At 47.2% G+C, this 22,914-nt stretch overlaps 1 protein-coding gene and 1 long non-coding RNA gene across 6 annotated transcripts in view; one reads left to right on the forward strand and one right to left on the reverse strand.

The window, feature by feature from the left end:
- The window catches only part of LOC117608677 (serine/threonine-protein phosphatase 4 regulatory subunit 1), a 112,064-nt gene that overhangs the window by 47,178 nt on the left and 41,972 nt on the right, over nucleotides 1-22,914 (reverse strand). Inside the window, exon 1 of one of the 5 annotated variants that reach the window (XM_034334175.2) lies at nucleotides 11,984-12,015. The exons of the other annotated variants lie outside the window; for them this stretch is intronic. Coding sequence (XP_034190066.1) covers nucleotides 11,984-12,000 — 17 coding nt within the window. The 5' untranslated portion in view covers nucleotides 12,001-12,015. Of the gene's footprint in view, nucleotides 1-11,983; nucleotides 12,016-22,914 lie in introns of those variants that run through there. 5 annotated transcript variants of the gene reach the window in all.
- LOC117608755 (uncharacterized) lies at nucleotides 11,440-13,624 on the forward strand. The gene is made up of 3 exons (XR_004582400.2): nucleotides 11,440-11,835; nucleotides 11,949-12,115; nucleotides 13,329-13,624. It is a non-coding gene; the product is annotated as an uncharacterized LOC117608755 (long non-coding RNA).

Raw genomic sequence — 22,914 nt, forward strand, 5'->3', positions numbered from 1 at the left:
GATGGTGAATGATAGAAAAAGAAGAGGTAAAACGAGGGGAGAGAGAGAGAGAGACTCGTTTCCGTCGTGGCGTGCTCATGAATGAAAGCCGAGTATTTCGAAACATCGAGCGAGGAAGCAGAATGCGCGTCACTCCTTCCCTTCCTCGTCACTCTTTTTAACGTCTACTCTCGCGTACTTCACGGCTTATCGAAAGGAACCAACAGGGGGAAAAAAAAGGAACGCGTTGATAGGGTGAACGTTAGGGTATATAAAGCCACGTTTAGACCGAAACCAACGAATCCTCCCCCTTTTTTTTTTCGCCTCCCCCACTTTTCTCAAATTCAAGCGTAAACGAGCATTCTTTCGCTATACCCTCTATCTCTTCTATTTCGAAGAAAAGTGGGAATGTCGGAGGAAATGATCGGTTATCGGAAAGTCTCGATGATTACACATTGGGCGGGCACGGAAAAATATGGCAATGAAACGGCGTTTTATCGAACCCACGGTCCGCGCACGTGTCACAGATTATTCACCCTGACGACGATACCCGGACGAACTCTGCCTCTCGTTGCTCGTTACGTCACTGACCGATCGATCGTTTTACATAATCATCGTTTACGATCCACGGATCACGGCTACGATTCCGTTATCGTTCTTGAACAATGTTTTCACCAACGTTACCATTCGCGACAACGTAAAGCACGCTTCTTCTTCTTCTTCTTCTACTTCTCCCTCCGTGTGTTAACGACCGTGATTATCAGTCGGTGACCCAGTGTCGAATGGACGATAGCCCTCGCCATTCATATCTACGGTTTTTCGTCGTCACACGCAACCTCGGGCCACTCTTTCTACGTTGTAAACACGACTATACGTTATTTTTTCAGTTGAATAAATAGTCATTGGCGTACGCTAGGATTTTTCTTTCAAACACTGCATTCGGTTGGAGTATTTATTTCTTACGAGATAAGATTTTCTTACTTATTTTGATAATTTTCTATGAAGTCAGGGTGAAAGAACTGTTTGGGGGGTCCGGGCTCCTATCTAGTTACGCTAATCACGATAGTTCCACGAAGCAAAGTTATGATGAAATTCTAAGTAGGGACGCTGCTGTTGATAAAGTTATCAATAAATATCAATAATATTATTAAGATATGGTTTCGTATATAAACTTCGAGCCTAACCTAACCTAAGGTAGATTTCTCTTGAAAATTCGAAGAAAAATTAATAGGCGTTAACGACGTTATCGATAAATGATAGCAACACCTTTGATACTAAGGTGAAAAAGGGAATGGATAAAAAATGAATACGAAACGATTCAATTCGTGGAATTTCGATAAGATGGGCTTTGCCACGCGTTGAAAAGATGGCGCGAAAGAACCTGTCCCTTCGACGAGCGCATTCTTTTCTTCAGCTTCTAACCAGAGACGGGAATCCTCATCTTCGAACAGCAAGTTTCTACCGCGGAAGAATCTTCTTTGATTAAAGGAAACTCGTGTACTCGCGCCTTTTATTCAAATGTTCTCATCCTCTCTGTCTCGCCTGCGTTACGAGCCGAGCATCTCGCTCAGCATCCCGACGAGGATCGTGTCCCGTGGGATAGGGTTGGAATATAGCCGTTAATTATCGCGGTAACGTGGAATGCGCCTCGGTTTCCCTTTCTCTCTCTCTCTACCATCCACGCTCCCATCGATTCCATCTCCTTTTCTTCCCTCTCCTTCGCTCCTCTTCAACGAGAGAGGAGGATTCACTCCTATGCATCCGTCCGCAGTGGCATGGACCACCTCATTCATCCTATCTGCATTCCTTTAATGCTACCTGGGGCCTGTGGAATGTCCACCGACCAACATCCTCGTCTGTGGAGAGCCGGACATACGGTACCGCTTATCCCCGTACCTCCGCCGCTCCTTGCCGCACGTTTCCTCCTTTCCACAAAAACCCCGGCGCTCGAGGGTTGCGCTTCGTTGTTTCCTGAAAAATTGCCTTTTCGCAGCCGATGGACGGAATGGTAACACGGTCGAAATGTCCGATAGAATTTACGATTGTTAACCCTTCCGTATCGAGAGGTCATCTCCCAACGGGTAACTATAGTCGCGAAAGGGTTATTGAGCCTTCTCCGTGTCCATCGAGGTCTCTATCGGCAAGGAACAGTGACAAAGTCGTGATTCGTAAGTCGTAAATCATCGGAGAGCAATGGAAGTGGAGTAAGTCTTCCGGATGAGTTGGCGCGAACACACGGGGATCGTTAGCCGACCGGTGGTCATTGCTTGTCTAATATGTTAATATACGAGTCGAGGTTACCCGAGGCAGACTAGGCGTCGCCTATCCGGATACACTCGACCGGTGCTTTTACTCTACGACCACCTTTGCTTCTCCCCCTCCGTGCGTCACTTCCACCAGGATAAACAACGTGAACGTACCGCTATATACGCGCCGGTGTTACGACGCAGAACCGTCCGATCGTCAATTATCACGGGCCAGGGCAAAGGAACTCGTTTACCTTGTCAATGGACGGGACAGAGTCCGTGGACCTGGCCACCGACCAAATCTACGACGCAATTTGCCGTTCGTTCGACTGGACAGCAAGAGAAAACGGAGCGATCCTCTTCTCGTTGTACCGCCGATCTCTAACAGGATCCTCGCGCCGAAGGAGTCGATTTTTTTATTTTGCGATTTCAGGTATAATAGATGACTTTTGCGATAAAAATTTCCTTCCATTCGTACGTTTGCTTTTTTACAACACCAAATCGAAAACTTTATTGTCATATACCACGTATTTCCGAGATAAAAGAGAAAGGTGGCCGGAGAGCGTAAAACCGCGTCTCATCATCGGCATCTGACGGTCGTTAGAAGCGTATCATAACACGGTGTATAACTAGGGGTAGATTCGATGGAACGAAGCCCCGTGTTTCACCTTCGGGGCCCCCGAGGCAATACAACACAATAAGGCCCCGAAGCTCGGCGATCCTCACCAAGATACCAACAGGCCCAGGCCGCTTCTCTCTTACTCTTTCCTTTTCCTTCTCTCTCTTCTTCATCTTACCCCTGTATCATCTCTTTCCCTCTTTCCTCCAACTTCGTACCTTGCCTCGCTCTCTTAGTCTCTCGCTCTTTTTTTTTTATTTTTCCATGCCACAGTGTGGCTCTCCTTTTTCTCTCTCCTCGTCGAAGAAGCAGCAGAGAACCTCTTACGGCTTCTACTCTTTGGTCGTGCCGCCTTCTCGTAGCCCTTTATCTTCACCTTCCAATCGGCCTCCTCATCGTCTCTTTCCCTGCCAGCCGCCCTCCTGCTCCCCCTGTCCCTTCGTTCGAACCGTGGCCCCCACGGCGAGAGGCACCTACCACCGCGTTAACGCTCCACGGGGCGAACTCGCGGCCAAATTTTCTCTGGCATTCGATGATCTCGTGTCATCGATCGCTAACGACCATTATGATACACTGTAATTGGGCTATGGTGGATGGAGGAGAGTCGAAACAAGCCGAGGCACTCGTTAACCCACTGACGTCGAGGATTTTAAATTTCTTGATAGGAATCAAGATTATACTAATTTTTGTTTATAAAATTAATGAGAAAAATGACAGATAAATCAGCGGCCAGTTGGTTAACTGTGTTCCTAGACGGTGTCTACGATCGAACGCGACAGGTCGCGGTTCGAATTCATCCGTGGTCTCTCGTCATTTCGTTTTGCATTCTTAATAGGACCGCCGACAGAGATTTATCTCTCCATCTGATGAAATACAAACGCAGAAATATTTGATTCCAAGCTTGTCTCTCTCTTTCCCTCTCTCGTGGCTGGAATCTCAAAGGTCTCGCGGATCCCCTGGAATTCGTTTGGTCCGTGCGCAGTGAAAGCAAGAAAGTTTTTCTTCTTTCTCCTCCTGTTCCAAGCTTAGCCTCTTCTTTCTTCTTCGACGTCGGGACGACTCGACTCTCTTAATCGATACTGTTTTCTTCGAAGGAGATTGCGCGTTCGCCGAAGGTTAGAGACGCCGTTCGGCGTTAGGAGCGTCGCGACGAGCAAGGATGCCATCGTTTTCGCAGCAACTCCTTCTGTTGCGGCTGCTGCTGTTAGGATCTATCCTCATCTTCTCGAGGATCCCTTTCTTTCTATCTTTTACACGCCGTAGCTGCCGGGCTCCTCCCTTGACGAAGGTCAAGACACACGAAATCTCCATTTGCCCGAGGTCGTAGAGCGCCGCGGCACCTTCGAATTTCGTGGCGGACCTTCCGAGAATCGACGAGCAGCGCCGCGATGGAGGCCCTCCTTCCTCTTTCGATCGAAAACCAACACGGTCGCCGCTCCCTCCTCAGGATTCTCACTTTTTTATGACCGACCTTCCTTCGCGTATATCGCTAACGAGGCGGCGCTCCTGCGACAACACGCTACAAAGTAGGTATGGCTAGGTTGGTCGTCGCTTCTGCTCGCTAAGGGTGCGTTTTCACGTTCATTCGCGATATTTAGGAGGGTTGGTATTCCTTTCGGATGTCTTCCAAAGGGTAGCTCGTCGAGTTAGAAGGTTACGACCTAACTCGAGAAAGAAGACAACTAGCAATCGGTCGATCGCGTTTGCTCCAATTCACGCGAACCAAGAAGAATGGCCAAGAACTATCGAACGAATTCCGTTGCGTGCGGTCCGATCAGATCCGATCGGTTACGCGCGATGAGCATCGCGAAGTTCGATAAAACGAACGCGAGCCAAGAGAATCAAAGCGCGAAGGATCGTCGTGAGAAATCCTCGCGTTCTCTCACGCGGATGAATAAAATTGTTCGTTATTCCGAGTTTTTCTCACGTAGTAAAGGCATCCGTCCCAGATCGCGTCGGTCGGTGTGTACGCGAGCGAACGCGCGCGATATAGCCGAAAACCGGCCCGCGGATGAAACGAGACGAATCGTCCGCATACATATGAGGAATCGACAATGAGTTTCTGAGAAACGCGGTCTTTAACATAAATTTCCGAGAGGCTCGTTCCATTTCGACGACTTTCTCGGTTCCCTGCTTATTCTCCTGCCCCTTGCCCATTCATTCGTCGACGCTCTATCGGCCCTCTGTGTTTTCCTCTTGCTCTCTCGCACATGCTGCGCCGAGCCGCGAGGCTCGCTGGAAAAATGTCCCACGACATCTCTTTTCCCTTTTCCCAGGACCCGGTGCATGCTATATAGACGCATTTTTTCCCGAAAGGACCTACCCCACGGTTCCTGGAATCGATGGGCCCTCAAGGATCTTTCCCTCTCTGTCTCTCTTTCTTCTCCCTTCTTTCACTCTCCTCGTCTTACATACAACAAGTTCGTTTCCTGCTGTAGGTATATCTCGCACTTATTGAAACACCAGACGCTTCGAACCAAGAAATCGTCGTGGACGATGTAAATCTTTCTATGAGTATCGTGGTAAAAAAAAAATATGAAAGGAACACCGCTCTTGTATGGTGTTTCTAGGTTTTTGAGCGATCGTATTCCAAATGTAGGGATTTCGACGAATTCGAAAACCATAGATTAGACTGGGACTCGATTTGTACTAAAAAGCATGAAATAACTGTAGATGCTAAAGAAGGAAGAAGACTTCTGCTTTAAAATTCATTAATTTTTTTTCTTTCGCAAACACAGTCAGAAAATTATTGTAAATTTGATTCTAATCTTTCCTGTTTATCTATCCGCATTTCTCCTGACACTATATTAAAAGCGTACAGGGCATGAGGAGAGGACTTTCAAGGGTGGAACTCAGTTTGTCCATGGTGCCTCGGCTAAATTCCCACGCGTTCTTCCATTCTCTTGGTTGCACGCCGCCAGGGTAAGGGGCTAGTCATAATATTTAAGATAATCCTAGCCAGGAAGGTAAAGCCGTCTACGTGTTTCACGAAACTCCTCTCTTCTCTCTTTAGCGCGTTCCTCGGTAGAACGGGAATTTATGGCGGGGAATTAATGGCACCGTCCTCCTGGTCCGAGAAAAATTTCGTCGTTCCGCTTGAATTGTTTCGCGGTGCAAATTGCGGTGTAAATTTGACGCGGTTATTTTCTCTCGTTAGAGAAAGGTCGACAAAAAAAAAAAAGAAATATAGAAGGGAAGAGGGGCATCTTCTTTCCCGTTTCTTGGGACACAGCACACGCTTGTTGCCCCTGACTCGGCTCCTGCATTTACATTTTCGAAAGGAGCATCCGCCTTTCCGAGAATCGGCACAAGTCACGAACACCGCTCTTGTTCTCCACCACGTCGATGTATCTATTTTCTGGAAAAAAATCCTGCGACGTTTCTTCCCTTCGTCACATGGCGAGATCGTTCGTTCGAAGATCTGCATCTTTTCAAACGAAAACGAGCCTGCGTGAACATGGAAACTAGAGAACATTTCCTCAGCTCGTTTTTACCATAAGTCCATTTTAAGAATTCAACTGGATGGAATCTATGATTCTTTCATTTTTATTATTTAGAATTACTTTTGACTGCTTTTATACGCTCAACTTCGAACAGAACGAAGGGGGTGAATGAATTAATTCAGAATTCAGTTTGAGGGGGTGCGAAGTGATGGCGAATGAAGAATTCTCAGCCCGATAGGACCCGGTCAGAGATTCGGTCTACCGTAAGGAGCAGCCAGGAGAGAAACAGACGATGGACAAAGAGCAAAGTCGAATGTTTCGAGGTATCCTCGGAAGGAATTCCAAGCCAGGTTTGGGCCCGCAAAGGCCAAGAAACCGCGCGCGCCCCCACGTTTTCTATCCCTATCCTCCTCTCGTTCCTCTTGGTCGCGCCAGCGCGCCCTAAGGCTTGCCTCTATCGGCCGTCCTCCGATTGGCCCGCGGGCTCAGTCATTCACAGAAAACACAGAATGCAGACGGTCACGTGACTCGTGGACCAGGGCCCGAGAGAAGAGTAGAGTAGAGGAGGGAAGAGAAGAGGGTCGGGGGTGTGCGTGCTCGCTATGGCGCCAGGCGGTTCACCGCCTCTTTATTCTTCCTTCGCTCCGCGGCTCAACCATCCCGTTCGCAGGGATGCGAGTCCCTTGGATGACGCAGGTTTCCCTAGCGATGTCGACGAACCTTCTTCGAGAACCGAACAACTGTCTGACTCTCTCTTTAGAAATTAGTAGTCGCAGCAACAGGTGTCGCTTTTCAACCATTCTCTTTTTTTTTCCCTTCCTTCTTCTCGTCGATAAAAAGCAAGGAAAAGTTGGCGAAAGTTGATCGAACAAGGGCAAACAAAGAAGATAAAAACGAAATGCGATTTCAACGGGTTCGAAGAAGGAAGTGGATGAAAAAAATAATGAAAAGATCGGTGGAGGAAAAAGAAGCGAGGATCGTTCGTAGCTATCGCGTAGGAGAAAACCGACCGGGGTGGTTCTCACCCCCTCGTGCGTTTCAGGCACTGTGTCGGTGGCCCGATTCTCGGAAGGACCTCATTTGTTGCTCAGTGCTATATATCTCATTCGGGAGCCTCTCTCCGCTGTGTATCCCCTCGCTCCTTCTCTTTCTCTTCCTCTGTTGTTGCTGCTGCGGCCAGAGAACCTCGGGATGCTGGGAATAAGTGCATGCTTTTACGAAAACGAACTCCGTTTGCCAGCGGTCCACGCTTCGAGTGTGTGCGTGCAGTTCGTTCCACGCTGATCGCCCCCTTCGCTCGTACCAACACAGGCGCGTAAACGCACACCGGGGTACAGTCAACGACGCGCGAGGGTCGAACGCGTGTTTTTTTTTTTTCCCTCCAAAAATCTGAGCGTGAGAACGAAGATAAAAAGTGTCGAAGGAACGGCGATAAAGAAGCGAATGCCTTTGCCGTTAATCGTACCGAAGGTGGGCGCTGATTACGTGGATCGTTCGTTTCACTGGCGTGAACGATTCTATAAGAACACGCGAGGAATGCATCGTTTTCTTCTTTATATTCTTCTATGAATAGATAAGCAAGGAGCACTTAATATTCATGCAAGTGGACGGTTGTATTTAATTGTCATTTCGTGGAAGGGATGTTGAAGTAATTTTTCAAATCGTTCCGTATGGGAACCGCTGCATCGAATAAACACAGCCTCTGCATTCCTGCATACGAACGGAATTCACCGTTGCTCGAGGTGTACACTCGAGAACGTCGGTTAACCAAGCCGGATCGTAACTAATTCCGTTTCAATTTCTACGGGCGCCGGAAACATATCTTAATCGGCGCGGGGCTCGCTCGCGGAAAGTACGAAACGCCGCGAGGCACGCGTGGAATCGAAAAAGAAAAGCGGTAGAAAGAGGGAGCGTGGGGCGAAGGAAACAGGTGGTGGCGGTGGTGGTGGTGGTGGTGGTGGTAGCGAGGAGAACGAGTGGCTCGCGAGGAGAACGAGGAGAAGCAGGCGACCGATTGAGAACAACGCGAAGAGGAGTGGTGTGTCCTTATCCCGGGGATGAGTCCTTGATCCCTCCGTAGAGGGCTACGAGATATACAGGAGAGGAAGAAGGAGAAAGAAGAACGCGGAGCCGCTGGCTGCCGGCGCAGAATTCAAAGAACTGGGAGCGAGGTAAACAAAATATTCCTGCAGGTCGGTGTGTATACACAGGTTCGTGGCAGCTTCTCGGGCGCGTGCATGTGTGTCTCCAGGCGCGAGAGGAAGAAACGAGGAGAGAAAAGCGGAAGAGGGAAAGAGCAACGACTAAGACGGCGACGACGATGACGACGAAGAAGAAGAAGAAGAAACAAGGGTGGGGCGAAACAAGCGTAAGAAGAAGACGAAGAAGAATGAAGGTGTATAGAGAGAGAGGGTTAGGGCCCTGGCAAGGGCGAGGAGTCGGTTGAAAAGAGAAGAAAGTACGAAGGTATTCGGTGGCGCCGCGTGCGAGTTGGTGAGCAAGCGAGCGAGTGCGAAGGGCGAGAAGGTAGCGAAGAGGGTGTGAGGCGGGAGAGGAGGAGCCGGTGCCGGTGGAAAGGTGGGAGAAACTGTCGGGGCCTGGAGAGAGGTAAAGGGCCCCGAAGATGGGCCCTGGCGGCGCGATAGTGACGGCGATGGTGGTGCTAGCGATGCTGCTGCCGCCGGTGGTGGAAGTGGTGACGGTACACAGGGGTAGAGCCGTAGAGGGGGAGAAAAAGAGGGAGGACAGAGGCAGAGGTGAGAGGGAAAGGGCGGGGGGTCGTGGAATGCGGCCGTGGTCCCGGTATATACGCGCCAGTCGGCTATGCCAGGGTATTTGTGTATTTATGTGGAACACCGGAGAACCTCGACGATGAGGAAGACAGAGAGGGCTACGCGAGACTCTTCAAAGAGAGGGACGAGGACGGAGGAGAGCCAATGGCCAGCCAAGGTGTGCTGCCCTTTTGGTACGAGGGAGCGAGTAGGTAGAGGTACTCGAAGGAGCACCCGACTATGCAGCAAGAACACCAGGAACCAAACGACAACCACCGTCCCACCACCTACCGCACTTCTCTTTTTATCCTTACGAGGTTCCTCGAAATTCCATCCTGGACTTTCACGTCCCGCGCGGAACGCCCGGAAAGGTGCTGCTTTAGAGGGAACTTTATAGGGATCACCGTACCCAGCGATTCAAACGATCAAACCGAATTACGAATCTTCAATGAAATACCGGGCATTACAAGCGCGTTTCCTTTCTCTCGTTAGATATTTCCAAAATTTCAGATATACCCTTGTCACAGGATAAATCGTATCGGTAACACGGAACGATCGGGGGCACGTTCAATTGTCCAACGTACATCGAAAGGACGGCGCATCGTGGAATTTTCCCGCCTTCTTCCCTGATCTTCCTCTCTGGTTACCAGGAACGACGGACGTGACACGAGTGACCGGCACGTGAGAGAATGTCGTCAATGCGATGGCAGTGGTTTCAGGAGGGAGCGAGGAGGCCAAGGGCCGATGTAGAGGAGGAGGAACGAACGAACAGGGAGGGAAATACCTGGCTTCGGAATCATCGCGGGCACAGTGTACGCGCTCGAGTACGAATCTCGAATACCGACCCCGTCCAACCGATCGCGGAGACTGCAGCCCCGGTATTCGAACCACGTGGCTACTCACCGGACTACGACCAGACTCGCACGCTCGCGATCGCGTTGACAGGACACACGGCGAAGGGTCAACGACGTATCTGGAAGAACCGGTGCTCGAGCGGCGCATAATTTGCCGTGAGAATGCAAATCGGCTGATTCGTTTGAATTTCGAGCCGCGGCGACGCGCCGCGCGAGAAACGATACGCGGCTAGCCTCGCTTCTTCCTACAAAATCTCCTTATCTTGCAAGGTCCCGTGCAACTAAGCATTCCACGGGAATCGGAGACCGATGCGACGGCGAAAAATGAAGAAGACACGATACTCCCGGGCAAAAACACGTATCAACGTTTCCGCTTTGTCCGAAAAGCGAGATAGAAGCAACTCGCACGCCCCGTTACGGACGACGACGGACCATGAAGAAGTCGGTTAGCAGGTGTGGCGCAATCTATTCAAGAATTTCAAGAGGGCGTCGCTTCTATTATCGACCCCAGATATCTTGGAAGCCCCGCGTTTAAATCCGTCAAAATATATCTACAGAAAGGCGCGTGAGACGTTTCTGTCCGATCGTTTTTCCAGTCTAACGACTATCCATCGTGCAGTGAAAAAGACTATTCAATACCTAATTTTGATATTAACATATTTCTGACTAAACAGGCGAAATACTGGTAGTTACGTATACCCACTGGAGCATAGTAAATTGGGACGATCGCGAAACGGAGCAGTAAGTTCTCTCTCGTCTTTCCATGGGTTACGGGCGGCCAGAGATCGCGCTGTGTCGAGGCTCGCACAGCATCTCGGGCGGTCCAGTGGCGTCACTGCCCTCCTCGGTCCCCCACCCTCGTATTCCCATCCCCTCTCCCCCTTCTTTTGGGCTGGAGTTTTTGGATGGAGGGGTAAATATACGTGCACGAGCGCGTACAATCACCGGTTCCGCTCCTGTATGTGTGTCTGTACGTCTCGGGATATTAGGTGTACGAGGCCGCTCGCGCGCGCCTGTATGCCTGACAGAGGGCAACAGAAGGGCGAGGGACGAGGGGACAGGAGGGAGGCGTCGCGCCGTGGGAACCGAGGAAAACGTTTCCCGCATACCACCCCTCCCTGCGGGCTCGACCGCCCCCTCCAACGCCAACACACATTCACGCACGGTTAATACGTACGTGTACGTACAGTGGCCCGCATTAATATTCGGACATCGATATATATATATTTCAATAATTATTAATCGATATATCCATTTGACAATTATATTCATTAACAAAGTGTACAAAATATTGATACGAAAATATCTTCCATATGAACAATTATTTCGCGTTTTCAATAATTTGAGAATTAACAGAGTGTACCTAGTGTTGCTCAAAAAATGTTGTACATTTAATTTCCTACTATTTTCTATGCAATTTCGTAAAGAACGAAGAATGTTAGTGTAAAAATGGCGTTATTTCACTGGCTAGTCCTTAATGGGTTAATGCGGGCCACTGTACAGTACTAAGGTAAGCGAGCACACGCGCGCGCAAGCGGGACCACACTAAGGAGGTACGCGAAGCGAATGTGGCACCACGTGACTCCTCTCTCACACTCTCATTCTACATAGCCTTCTCTTACTCTATCTTTCTCTCGACATCTTTCTTACTCTTTCGCCCCCTCTTTGTCACACTTACGTACGTGCTCTCCCTCCCCTCTTTCTACGATCCTTATTCGAACGACGCAGTTGCGCGTACCTACCGCCGGAGCAACTGCGTCGTAGGCTTCTCCGAGAACGAGATCCGTGTATCGCGTCGTTTCCTTGTCCGGCGACGACATCGTCCAGCCACAGGACGATCCCAGACACCGATCTATATAGGCAACGCGACTTGCGAAGGAACGGCGTGGAAATCGTGAAACGGCACCCACACACGATTCAACGGTACCGAGAGAAGGAGCGCTTGTGTCACGGTTTGCGTCACCGTTCGGAACGCGCATACCACCGCTGCACGTTACGTGACTCTTTTTATCCTTTTTCTTTTTGTCTATTTAAAGCATTTGCAAATGAAGCGATCGGTAAGAGAACTTACCGGAAACGGCCTCGCATGCAGCGTCATGAAAGCAATCTCTGACTGGACTTACCTGGAAATCAAAGGAAACGATTATTAGGAAAAGTGATTAAGTTGCACGATTCGTTGTACGATTTCATTTAAATTCAAAAGGTAATAAAATATCGAATAAAGATTGGATGACGATAATATACGGATTCGTGATAAAGCTTGGAAAGATAAAAGGTAGCATCCGTGACGAGCTATCGAGCGAGATCAGCGATGACGCAAATACGCGTAGCTTTTTGTGTGTCAACAACGAGTTTCACTTACAAAAGGTAGCAAAATTTTCAGGGAAACGTTGGTCTAAATTTCGATATGCCTCGCAGCTAACGGGAGAACCGCGCGCCGTTTGATATCGTCCATCGCTGGCAGGCACGTTTCAACCACAAAACGTTCATGATTATTCCAACAATAGATCGTGTATATCCGAGTATACTGTAATTTATTTGATTGACGAGCTGTGTAACTGCGTTTGAACAAGGTGTGATCGAAGGTAACAGAGGCAATTAGCAACTATGAAAACTCGCTGCTCTAATTAAAGGGGAACAACGGTTCAAAACGATTCGCAACAATGTACAAAGCATATTCTATAACAGTTACCAAAACTTTAATGATTTCTAATTTTTTACCGGCTGGAAATATCAACTTCTCTATAAAACGCAGGTGGTGGATTTGTATAATAAAGCCATTCGAACCAGATAACTGTAGATTATTTTATAGAGCGTATTTAAAGAAGTTGCAGCCTTTCAGGAGCGTCCACGAAAAGGCTGCACAGGTAGGCGAAAAATCGAGCCGATAGGCAAAAGCGGGCATAGACGGAACGGAGGAGATGGGGTACATGTATATCGGGGGCAGGTACGCGTCGAACGTGGAAATTTGAGACTGACACGAGCAAATGAAACGCGGACCCGAGAGGCCGGAAAGCCATAGAGTACTCTCCCATAGAGCGTTGTGAAACTCGATTATTTCGTGCGAGGCGAAGGCGGGATTCGCGCTTCTGTACCGGTTTCGAGTCGGATGGACGCTCCGCACACGTCGCGCCGCGACGGTTCGCTGTGTTAATTAATCTCGTTAAGGCACGAGCTGACAACCGCGTCCAAGAGACTCTCACTGCCAGTCGATCGACTTTTACGCCACGCTTTCGACCTATGTTCACGATCATTTTCAATCCCGTTCATCGTTTTTACTCGTCGATCCGATCGTTCGAACAATTAGGATATCGATTGGTATTCTGCGGTATTCTCCTGTTAACTCGTTAAATACCGTCGGGACCACCAGTTGCGAGCACTATAAACGGAAAATAAAATTTCTCTTCAATTTTAAGTAACAGGAGCAAAGTACGTTGGATTTTGTTCGAAAAGTGAGAGCAGAAACACGATGAGCGACCAGGAAGGAGAAAAAGAAGGGTAACATGTAGAAAGACAGAGAAAGAAGCAGAGAGAAGGACGCGGTCTAGATGAAAGCAGCCCAAAAGGGAGGTCGCCGCCCTTCCAGGAACCCTTATAAAACTTGGACCCGATCTTCCTAACACGCACGCTAAAATCTTTCCATACACGCTTGCTCGAGGTTCTCTCAACAAAATTCTCTCTCTGATGATTGAAATAAAATATTCTGTAGTTATCCTTGTTAATAAAAAATGAATTGAAAATATCCTACTATGTGCGTTCACTTTCCTTCATTCTTTCTTCTGAAATTCTCAGCTCATCCTCGCAGATCTCAAGCTGCAACTGTACAGGCAGATCCGACATGCACGCACACGTTCCATGATTCCTAGGATTTTTAACAGATCCTTAAATTCCTTGCACGATAAGCAGAGCTTTCGTTTGTGCGGCTATCGCGTGGGAAGCTACCCCGAGGCGCATTCGCACATGCGCGTCCAACACGCGCGAAGAGGTAAATTTTGCATATTTACTACTGGTACGACGAAAGAAGATTCATCCAGGAAGAAACGTGAAGTCGTTTTAATTGCGAATAGCTCGTTAACGATTCAAGAGATTTATCAAATTCCCTTTGCTTGGATACTGTCAGACAACGCGTTCACCTTTGGCTCGTTTATTTTCGACCGAGAACAAAATGATCCGATATTAAAAGAAACTCTTAGCAGCGTAATTAAAATCCGACCCCATGTGCTCTGGGTAGAAGAGGAAAAAAAGCACGTTTCGCGAAAGAGAATTTAAATTACAAGCGTGCCGATGACAGGTAGCTCGGCGGAGAGAAACGGAGTTACCCTTGTCCCAGGAACTCTCGGTGGACTCTACCGTAAGCCGTGATTATTGCGTTACAGAACGACGAGACGGCGAGAAAATGCAGTCGTAAGGTTTTCGTGGAACGAGCCTTAAATTACGAGGAAAGTTAAGAGCGCGAGAAAGAGGCGTAATGCGCGCACCGCTCTCGGCCGGTACCCGACCGAGCATCAGCGACGAGAGTAAAGTAATCACCGGCAAAATTGGTTGACGAGATAGTCAGATTGGCCGCTGGCCACTTGGCTGCTCGATTGTCCAGACACGCCCTCGGCGAAATGAAATTTGATTTTGTCGGGCAATTTCGCGCCCAAATCAACCACCCCCTGGCGAGACGTTGGAAAGAGATTCTGTCGCGCGCGAGTACCGAAGCGAGTGCCGGTATACACGCGCGTACGGAGAGGAATCGGCGACAGGCTGATGGTGGTGAAACGAGAGGCAAAGGGGGTAGAAAGGGGAAAGAGACAGAGAGACCGAGAGAGTTCCATAACCTTGTTAAGGGCCGCACCCTCGTGGTATTGGCCTCATTGAACGGGTTAGAGGCATCTTTCCGAGTGTCGAGTGGTCTCTTAAAAGTTCAAAGGGTAGAAGATCGGGGTAAGGGCTCCGTGTGCATTCGTGGAAGAACATTACGCACGAGATCGTCTTTCGAGACGCCGAAAACCACGTTTAACCCTGCTGTGCGCCAAGGGGACGAACACCGGAAAGATCCTCTCGGTTGAACGGAGACGATGTATGTACAGGGCGTGCGAATTTCATTTTACATATAGGAAATGTTTTCATGAGAAATAAATTATTTAACGAGAAATCATTTATCATTCGTGTCTGAAAACTTAATCAGTTCGTAATCTATAAATCTACTCTATCGCATTCTGTTCAACGATCGCGGTTTCAATCTGGAAAAATTACCGTTAAACGAGAGCAAGAACAACGAACGCGACGAAGAGAACGAAGAATTCCCACGAGAAGCGTGGTCGTGGCACAAACAATCCCGATTACACCGAAAATGTTCGGTGATTCGATTACAGAGGCAGAGAGAGAGAGAGAGAGAGAGAGAGAGAACGCGCGCGCGCTAGTGTACTTAAGCGAGCGCGCCGCTATATAGTTCGTGTAATTCAATTTCTTTAAAGTAATTACTTGTTGCTTCTACCGTTGGAAGTTAGTTCCCGGTTGAAAATCAATGCCGCATCCACGACGCCGAGTTTCTCATTATGAGCTGAAAGCGTCTCCGCGAACGCGATCGATTAAGGGTCGGCTCCGACCGTCGAGAAGCGACCGCCCGCAACGGATCCTCCGTTTCCCGGCTGTTCGATCCACTTCTCCGCTCGTTCTCGAGAAATAATCATTTTACGCAATGTCTCCTTCGATTTCGAGAGAGGAGAAACACGGTCTCGAACGCATGGCTCAGCCGCGAACGGAACAAACGATCGGACCGGGCAAACGGCTACGTCAGAGCCGCCATTGATACGCAGACCGTACAAACGTGGAACAAGGCAGAATTTTTGAACATTATGAATTTCTTTTTTCAATTAAATATTTGTTCTTTTGTTTCTTAATCCATTTGCACCGATAAGTGAATTATTTCGTACAGTTTAGATGGTTACTATCATGAGAGATATTTTTTCAAAGTTGAAGAGGAAATTGATTAGAAAATTTTACAAATTTGTCCATAAACATATTATTTTCATAAAGAAAGCTGAAGATTATTAGAAACTTAAAGGAGTTGATTCGAGTTACGAGCACTCGCGAAGATGGCGAGAAGTCTGTTTTATACCGACTGCCATTTTGACGATCGATATCAGGCTTATTCTTCGTTTGAAAAGCAATTTCAATCGATTAATGCTTACGAATTACGAAACCTTAGTAACAATATTTTTAAAAATTGAATTTAATTAACCCTTTGAATATGAAACGTAGGGTTGAAAGAAGGTTCGATCAAGGAGGGCGAAGAAGCGATGGGAAACGGAAAGCAAGCAGGGAAGCGTGCCTATACAATATTATCGTCTTCGACTATTTTCGACTGGACTTCGTAGAATCATACAATTTCTCAGCGAGTTTACGGCGCCATCATTCATTTCGTGGTTACTCGAGCGATACCGCCGGCTAGCCGTTCATTTCCACAAAGATTCTGCCTTTGAGCAACGCTCGCGATCGAGAATATTCTAATAGAGAAAAGAGAAAAAAGAATTGATTCCGAGACCGAGGAATGTCCGACGAACGAGCTGATGCAACGACGTAACAACCTCCTAGACGAAGCTTCCCCTATCTGGCTTCCTTTATTCACCGCGATCCAGACGTCGCTAGCCGCAACCCACGTGAGCGTGTAAAATTCTGCGCTCTTAAAATAACCCGCTACAAAAGAAGCCGTCGTCGGGATTGCACGCGAGATATCCGCTCATCCAGCCGTTGCCTTTCTCTAGGAAAATGCACCGCGCCTCGTATTCCGTATGAATCGGAGGATCAACGGGACGTGAGAATACGTAGAACGCGGCACGCAATCGCGATGTATGTACACACTCGGTAAATAGTCGTCGTTACATGGCTGCAAGCGGATTTGCATCGGCTACCGGATGTTTACAATCTGCCACTTGACGGCGACCCAGCGTGCGCTCAGTCCGTTGCACGCATGTCGCGGCGCATCCATCGTCTTTTATCCTAGAAACATTTCGAGCTGACCGATTTCAATTGGAACACCCGTTGTATGACAAGAGAAGCTTGTTTGCCAAAATTTAGAAGAAACGTGAATCTAAATGCTAATTTTTAAGTATAGGGCGCAAGGATCTGAGAGACAGTACGACACCTCCGCATAGAGGATTGCAGGACGGAAATCAATTATTGTAAAAACCAAGGTTCGGATGAAAAATTGTTAGTTTACATTTTCGGCTCATTTTTGCACGAGGAATCACCCCCTTTTCAACATTTATCCCGATTTTCTCTACACCCTCTATATCTCGTTCCTCTTCATCCCTGATTACTCTTTCCCCTTTTGCCCTTCTCGAACGGGCCAGTTTAACATTTTCGTAATCACGCTGACAGAGGAGCTTTTAGAGTAACGATCGCGGCCGAGGGTTGCACAAGCGAACGGGTTCAACGAACCCTTGTTTCTGAATCGTGGCGCCATAGCGACCCCTAAATCACGGCTTGGCCATGGCGAATCGCCGCTGCTATCGGTACTCTATCTTTCGTACAGCCATCGGAGGCGGGCCTGCGTGCACGCAGCGTATTTTGCATTCTCGCGTGTTTGTGTTGCCCGCGTGTAGGTACACATAGGTGCGTGCAGCTGCGTGCCTGGCACGGACTGCGGGAGCGGGCCATGCACCCCTTTTCGATAGTCACGCACCAAAACAAACCCCCCGCCACGGTAAACCACCCCTCTCGCTTCGACCGACCGTGATCGCTACAGAGTTGCTCTTTCGATCGCTCCACTCTCTACCCTTGTCTCCTTATCGATCGAATCTCTAATAATTGCATACTTCTCCCCCTATTCTTTCATATTTTCTTTCATCCAATTTGTGATTTTTAAAAATTATTCAATCTTTTAAGAAAATAATAGTACGACTTTGGTAATTTTTGAAATTTAATTCTACATTTTGCACACGTTCTTTGTTCTATGAGTACAACAGCGTCTTCTAGAAACATTAACGACTTTGTTACACGGGAATTACCTGTACTAGAAATGATTGGTTTTGCTCAATAACAGCTTGTTAGCCATGAATCATGTTTCTCCCTCGAGTGGTATAGGTGTGATTGCAGTGCGTATATTTAAAAGTGAAACTGTAATGGCGTAACCGTGAAAGATTAATTCTCGCAATAACGAGACGGCGACCTTTCGGATCGGTATTCTCGAAGTAGGTCCCGCACGACACAGGGTCGCTTTTAGAATGAGCTACGCGAGAGGAGTTGGTGCGCGCAAGGACGCTTGTGTCAGGCAATTTTTGCGTCGGCACGCGGGAAATTTACGACGCGCCGTTGAATATTACACGGAAGACGAATATTTCACGGCGGTCTAAGTTCAAAGGAACGTCATCTTAAAATGGCCGTGAAAAAGACCCAAACGTGTTATGTGTGCGTGTGTCCCTGTTAAAAATTTGCCTTCGACTACCTATGGTTTTTACGATCCTTTACCCGAAATCGTTTTATCGACAAAACGAAGCAACACGTCGACGTCGTCGTCGCGACAGCTTCAGAACGCCGCGCCGGCTCGAGACTCGATAGACGACGTTAATCGAACGAGAGGGTTGAGAATCAATTAGACGGCGAGTCACCGGAAGTAAGACATGTACGCTTCCTGGCGCGCACGTCATAGCCCATTGTTCCAAGACGAGAGACTTCATCTTCTTGACATACGAGCCACCTGCACCCTCGTTGGGTTTCCTTCGAAACTTGCTGTCTCTCCGCCGACATCGACGACAAAGACACTACAGAACCGAGCCAACACGACGATATTTACTTCCGTCTATAGCGGCGAATAAACGAAAAAGGAGCGACTTTAAAAGACTCATAAAACAAAGCGAATCAAATTAAGAAAGCACCTTCATTTTTAGGCGATTTTTATAATTAACCCGTTGAGCTGTAATATCGAATCACACTTGTTACGCAATTTACAGTTCAAATTTGTGAAATTTGGCTGGTACTTCAGTTTAATTCTAATTCTAATTTGCCGAATTAATAGCTAATTTATCTATCGAAAAAATCGTAGCAAAAGGGGTTCTTTGACCCATTTATTTTTAGTACTAAAAATCTTCTAATGACCTTTTCCTCTAACGATAAAACCTTCCACACACACGTCATCAACAACAAAAGCGTTAAGTGGCAAATGAATCATCCATAAATCCCCACAGATATGTATTCACGACATGAGACACGAAAAAAATATGAAACTCTCCATTGAGACGGCGTCGACTAATCGATTAGCTATCCAATCGATCCCCCAAAACGGTTCGATGATCGATCGATCCCATCACCGTTTACGACAAATTATAAATCGTAACGAGCTGACGAAAGAAGCGTGGCGCCTACACGCGGAAGATGTGGGACGCGTACACGCGCGTTTCATCGCGAGAAAACGCGAACCAGGCTTATTGAGATCGAAAGACATGCGAACCATAAACGACTACCAATCGTCATTTCACCTACGTCATGTGGTAGGCGTTTGTCGTTTGCGAATTCGGAATGGAATTTTTGGTCGAAACGAAGTAATCGTCCAGCCGAGAAACGAATGAAAATAAAACTGTTGGAAGTGTAAAGAAATTGTTACAAAGTTACAGACTTGACTGTGTCAGTTCAAAAAATCAACCCTTAATCGTCGAACGCGAGGAAACTGCCCACGCGGACGCCACAAAACAATGGAATAACGTCAAAGCACAATTATGGTAGCACCAAACGTGACTCGCCCACCCTGACCAAGTTCTACGGCTCGTTGAAAACGTTCGCCGTTGTTTATTGCCACGGATAGACTATTAGGTCGCTATTATCGCTAGTTAGCACGGTTTAAATAAAACCCTGACGCTAAATATAGGATCATTGTTTCTCGGAACACGATTTTACATTTGATAACATTGCGAAAATGTCAAGAAGGCATACGAAAGGGTAAGGAAGAATCGTTAAACGATGGATGCTTCGATGGTATCAGGCGTCATCGACCCAACAACTTTCAACTGTTTCGTACAATCTTTGCTTCGAGTAAACCGATAACTATTTCATCAGAGATTTCAATATTTTAGGCTCGATCTAGCCCGTGCAGTAATTTACTTTACGTCAATTTTTCTACGGCAACGGCTATCAATCTCCATTTACAGCTTCCGACAGCCATCGCTCTCGGGCACACCCCTTCTCTGCTCTCGTCCTTAAGCGCGTAACATCGTTACCGATTTTTGCATCCATCCCGTGGACGCTTCACTGAATCTCTACCTCTAACAAGAATTAAAAGACCCAACGATGTTCCTTTTATTTCAGAGTGTACAAGTGAAATTTGACGATAAATAGAAAATCGACCCGACTTAATCGCTCGCGAGTAAAAGAAACTTCGAACGGATGAAAAACAACCCTTGCGAAGGGAAATTTTACGAGGCAGACACGCAGCCGAGAATTCTAATTACAGGAAAATGCAAATATTTCAAACGGAATCATAAAGTGGTAAACTGGTAATTACCAGTGCCAGTTGTAGCTTCTTAGACATTGCATATGGAACTCGATAGAGTTTACTGCTTCGCCGACCGACATTACGCTGTTCCTTCTTCCGCCAAGCGATTCGTTGAAACGCTCGGTGCATAACTAAACGAGAAATGTACTGAATGTTTGAGAAATGTACTTCTAATTGCGATAATAGCTCCTTCCGTACTTCTCCAATTAAAAAAAATGTTCGATTCACATCAACTTCTCCTGGTTTAACGTGAAATTAATAAATAAACAATGAAAGGACTCGATCGCGTAACGATTTCTCTTTTTATTTCCGATTCAACCAACTAGCCATAAATCGGATCCAAGTAAAAGCGTCGAAAGTTTCCGCAATAAGAAACAAGACTTTTCTCGATCAATTAGCTTACCTCGTACGTACACGTGGCTCATTCTAAATTTTGAATGACGCATGTCCGACATAGGTAAGCGTGGATGAGTGGCGGCACGAGGGAAACGATCGAGTAAAAACGCGAACGATATAGGTTTAGCGAAAAATCGCAGTGATCGATCATTACTATTATACCGACACAAGTAATCTAGGAAGATGAAACTAAACGAAACGAAGCAGTATCATAGCGTTCAAAGTAAAAATTATAATAAAGTGTTGCGAATATTTAAATAAAGAATCGAAGCTGATATAAAAAATATTAAAAATAATTATATTGATTTAATAAAATTGAAAAATCTGAAATTTTCATTTATTTCTATATTGCTTCATATTTGATGAAAATATGAAATATAAATAATTTTCTAAAAAATTTGTACAAAATATTCGATGTTCATTAAACATATTTTCGGCATTGTCATGAAACGCGGCAACCGACTCTCACGTGTCCCTGCAACCCGGTCCGCCATCTTGCTCGTCCACCATGCGAACCGGGATCCCCACTACCGATCCTCGCATCCCCCTCTACCAATCTTACAAAGCAAACTTTTTGATACGCCAATTGCCGTCTGTGCTGTGCTGTCCCCTCGAAAAAGAAATTTTCAACGGGACTGATCCTCTGTTTGTCCGACTTCGCGACGACGTTCACGAATCTCCGATTTCGATGAAAAATGATACAAATAAACGGGAAGGATATAAAATTTCGCGATAAGTCAGAATCTTGTGAATTAATAGTCGACATCATTTTGGACGGAACGAAAATGCGAATAGGAAAAGCGGATTTATGAAATTTGAAATGTTTCGTTTGAGCAGAAGTGTATTTTTTCCTAAAATTATCAGGTCAGATTGCAAGTTACTCGAATTCTATCTGCAGACAGAACCCGGCGAATTGCAAAACGTTACACGATTTTAATATCGTGCACGGCTGATTCAGTTTCGCATAGTTTGCCGATGAGTCACGCCGCCTCCTCTCTATTCGTTATCACGCCGAGTGCCGTCGATATTCGGGGACGTCAAGGCGCACACCACGTGGCCACCTATGATCGCCGTATATCCTCCTCGCCGATCAAACTCCCTCCTATTCGCCGATCAATCGGCGCTTTAATAGACGAATCACACCGTTACCAGCAACTTTGCACGACTACGTCTTCCCGGAACGCCACGTTCGCGTCTACCATCCAGAGGTCACCGGATGGAGGAACGACTCTCCATTCTCGGGTTCGTTTCACCTTGGTGAACTTGGACGATCGATCGGACGAGGAGGATTCTAAGTAGGCACTGCCACGCGCCACTCCGGACAAGTACGAAAATATGTCGGACGAGTTTCGCGCGTTTATGCACGGATGAGAATTTGACCGGGGAAAGGAACGCGACTCTGATCGGTTGATAAGATAGGTCCATTTTCTCCAAAATGGTCGTATCTATTAATTAGATGACCAAGCGTCGTATAATAAAGAAAACGAATGAAACGAACTTTAGCAAGCCAGGTTTGGCAAACTAAATTGGCGGCTACCTGGGCAAGGTCTTCCAGGAATCACTGGATATATCGAGGACAACGGTGAGACAGATTGCGAGACACATTTGCATATGATTCAAGATATATAATATACACAGGGTGTCCCGTAAGTCTGACCACGGCCAAGTACCTCGAAAAATGTTAAATAAGAAAATTATAAGGTTCAGATAGGGTCATCGGAGCAGTTTATTAAATTCTGGCACCGAGAACCGTGTTTAGGATAATCAGTTCTTGAAATCATATTCCAATCACGGAACGAATGGGAACAGATCGCGGAAGATCTGCGCGTACTTAGAAATCGTCGATTCTGGTGACATTTTTATCGGGTCTGGAATGATTTTTCGGGTGTGTCACTAGGCGCAGAGTTAGGCGGCAACCAATGACTGGCGCGTTCGAAAATAGAGGCGCCGCTTCGGTGGCAGGCTCGAAGCCGCGGCTGCGTTATCCGTCTTATCGCTCGGGAATTACGTAAGCCACCATGTCGCCCACGTCTTTCGCAGAAGGGGCTTCGTTGCGCGACCAACGGACTAAGGCTGGAAAGCTAATGCGGCAAAAGATGAACCTCGAAAACCGTCGAGTCTGAGGTGATCGA

This window comes from Osmia lignaria, chromosome 9, assembly GCF_051020975.1.
Source record: "Osmia lignaria lignaria isolate PbOS001 chromosome 9, iyOsmLign1, whole genome shotgun sequence".
Taxonomy (NCBI): domain Eukaryota; kingdom Metazoa; phylum Arthropoda; class Insecta; order Hymenoptera; family Megachilidae; genus Osmia; species Osmia lignaria.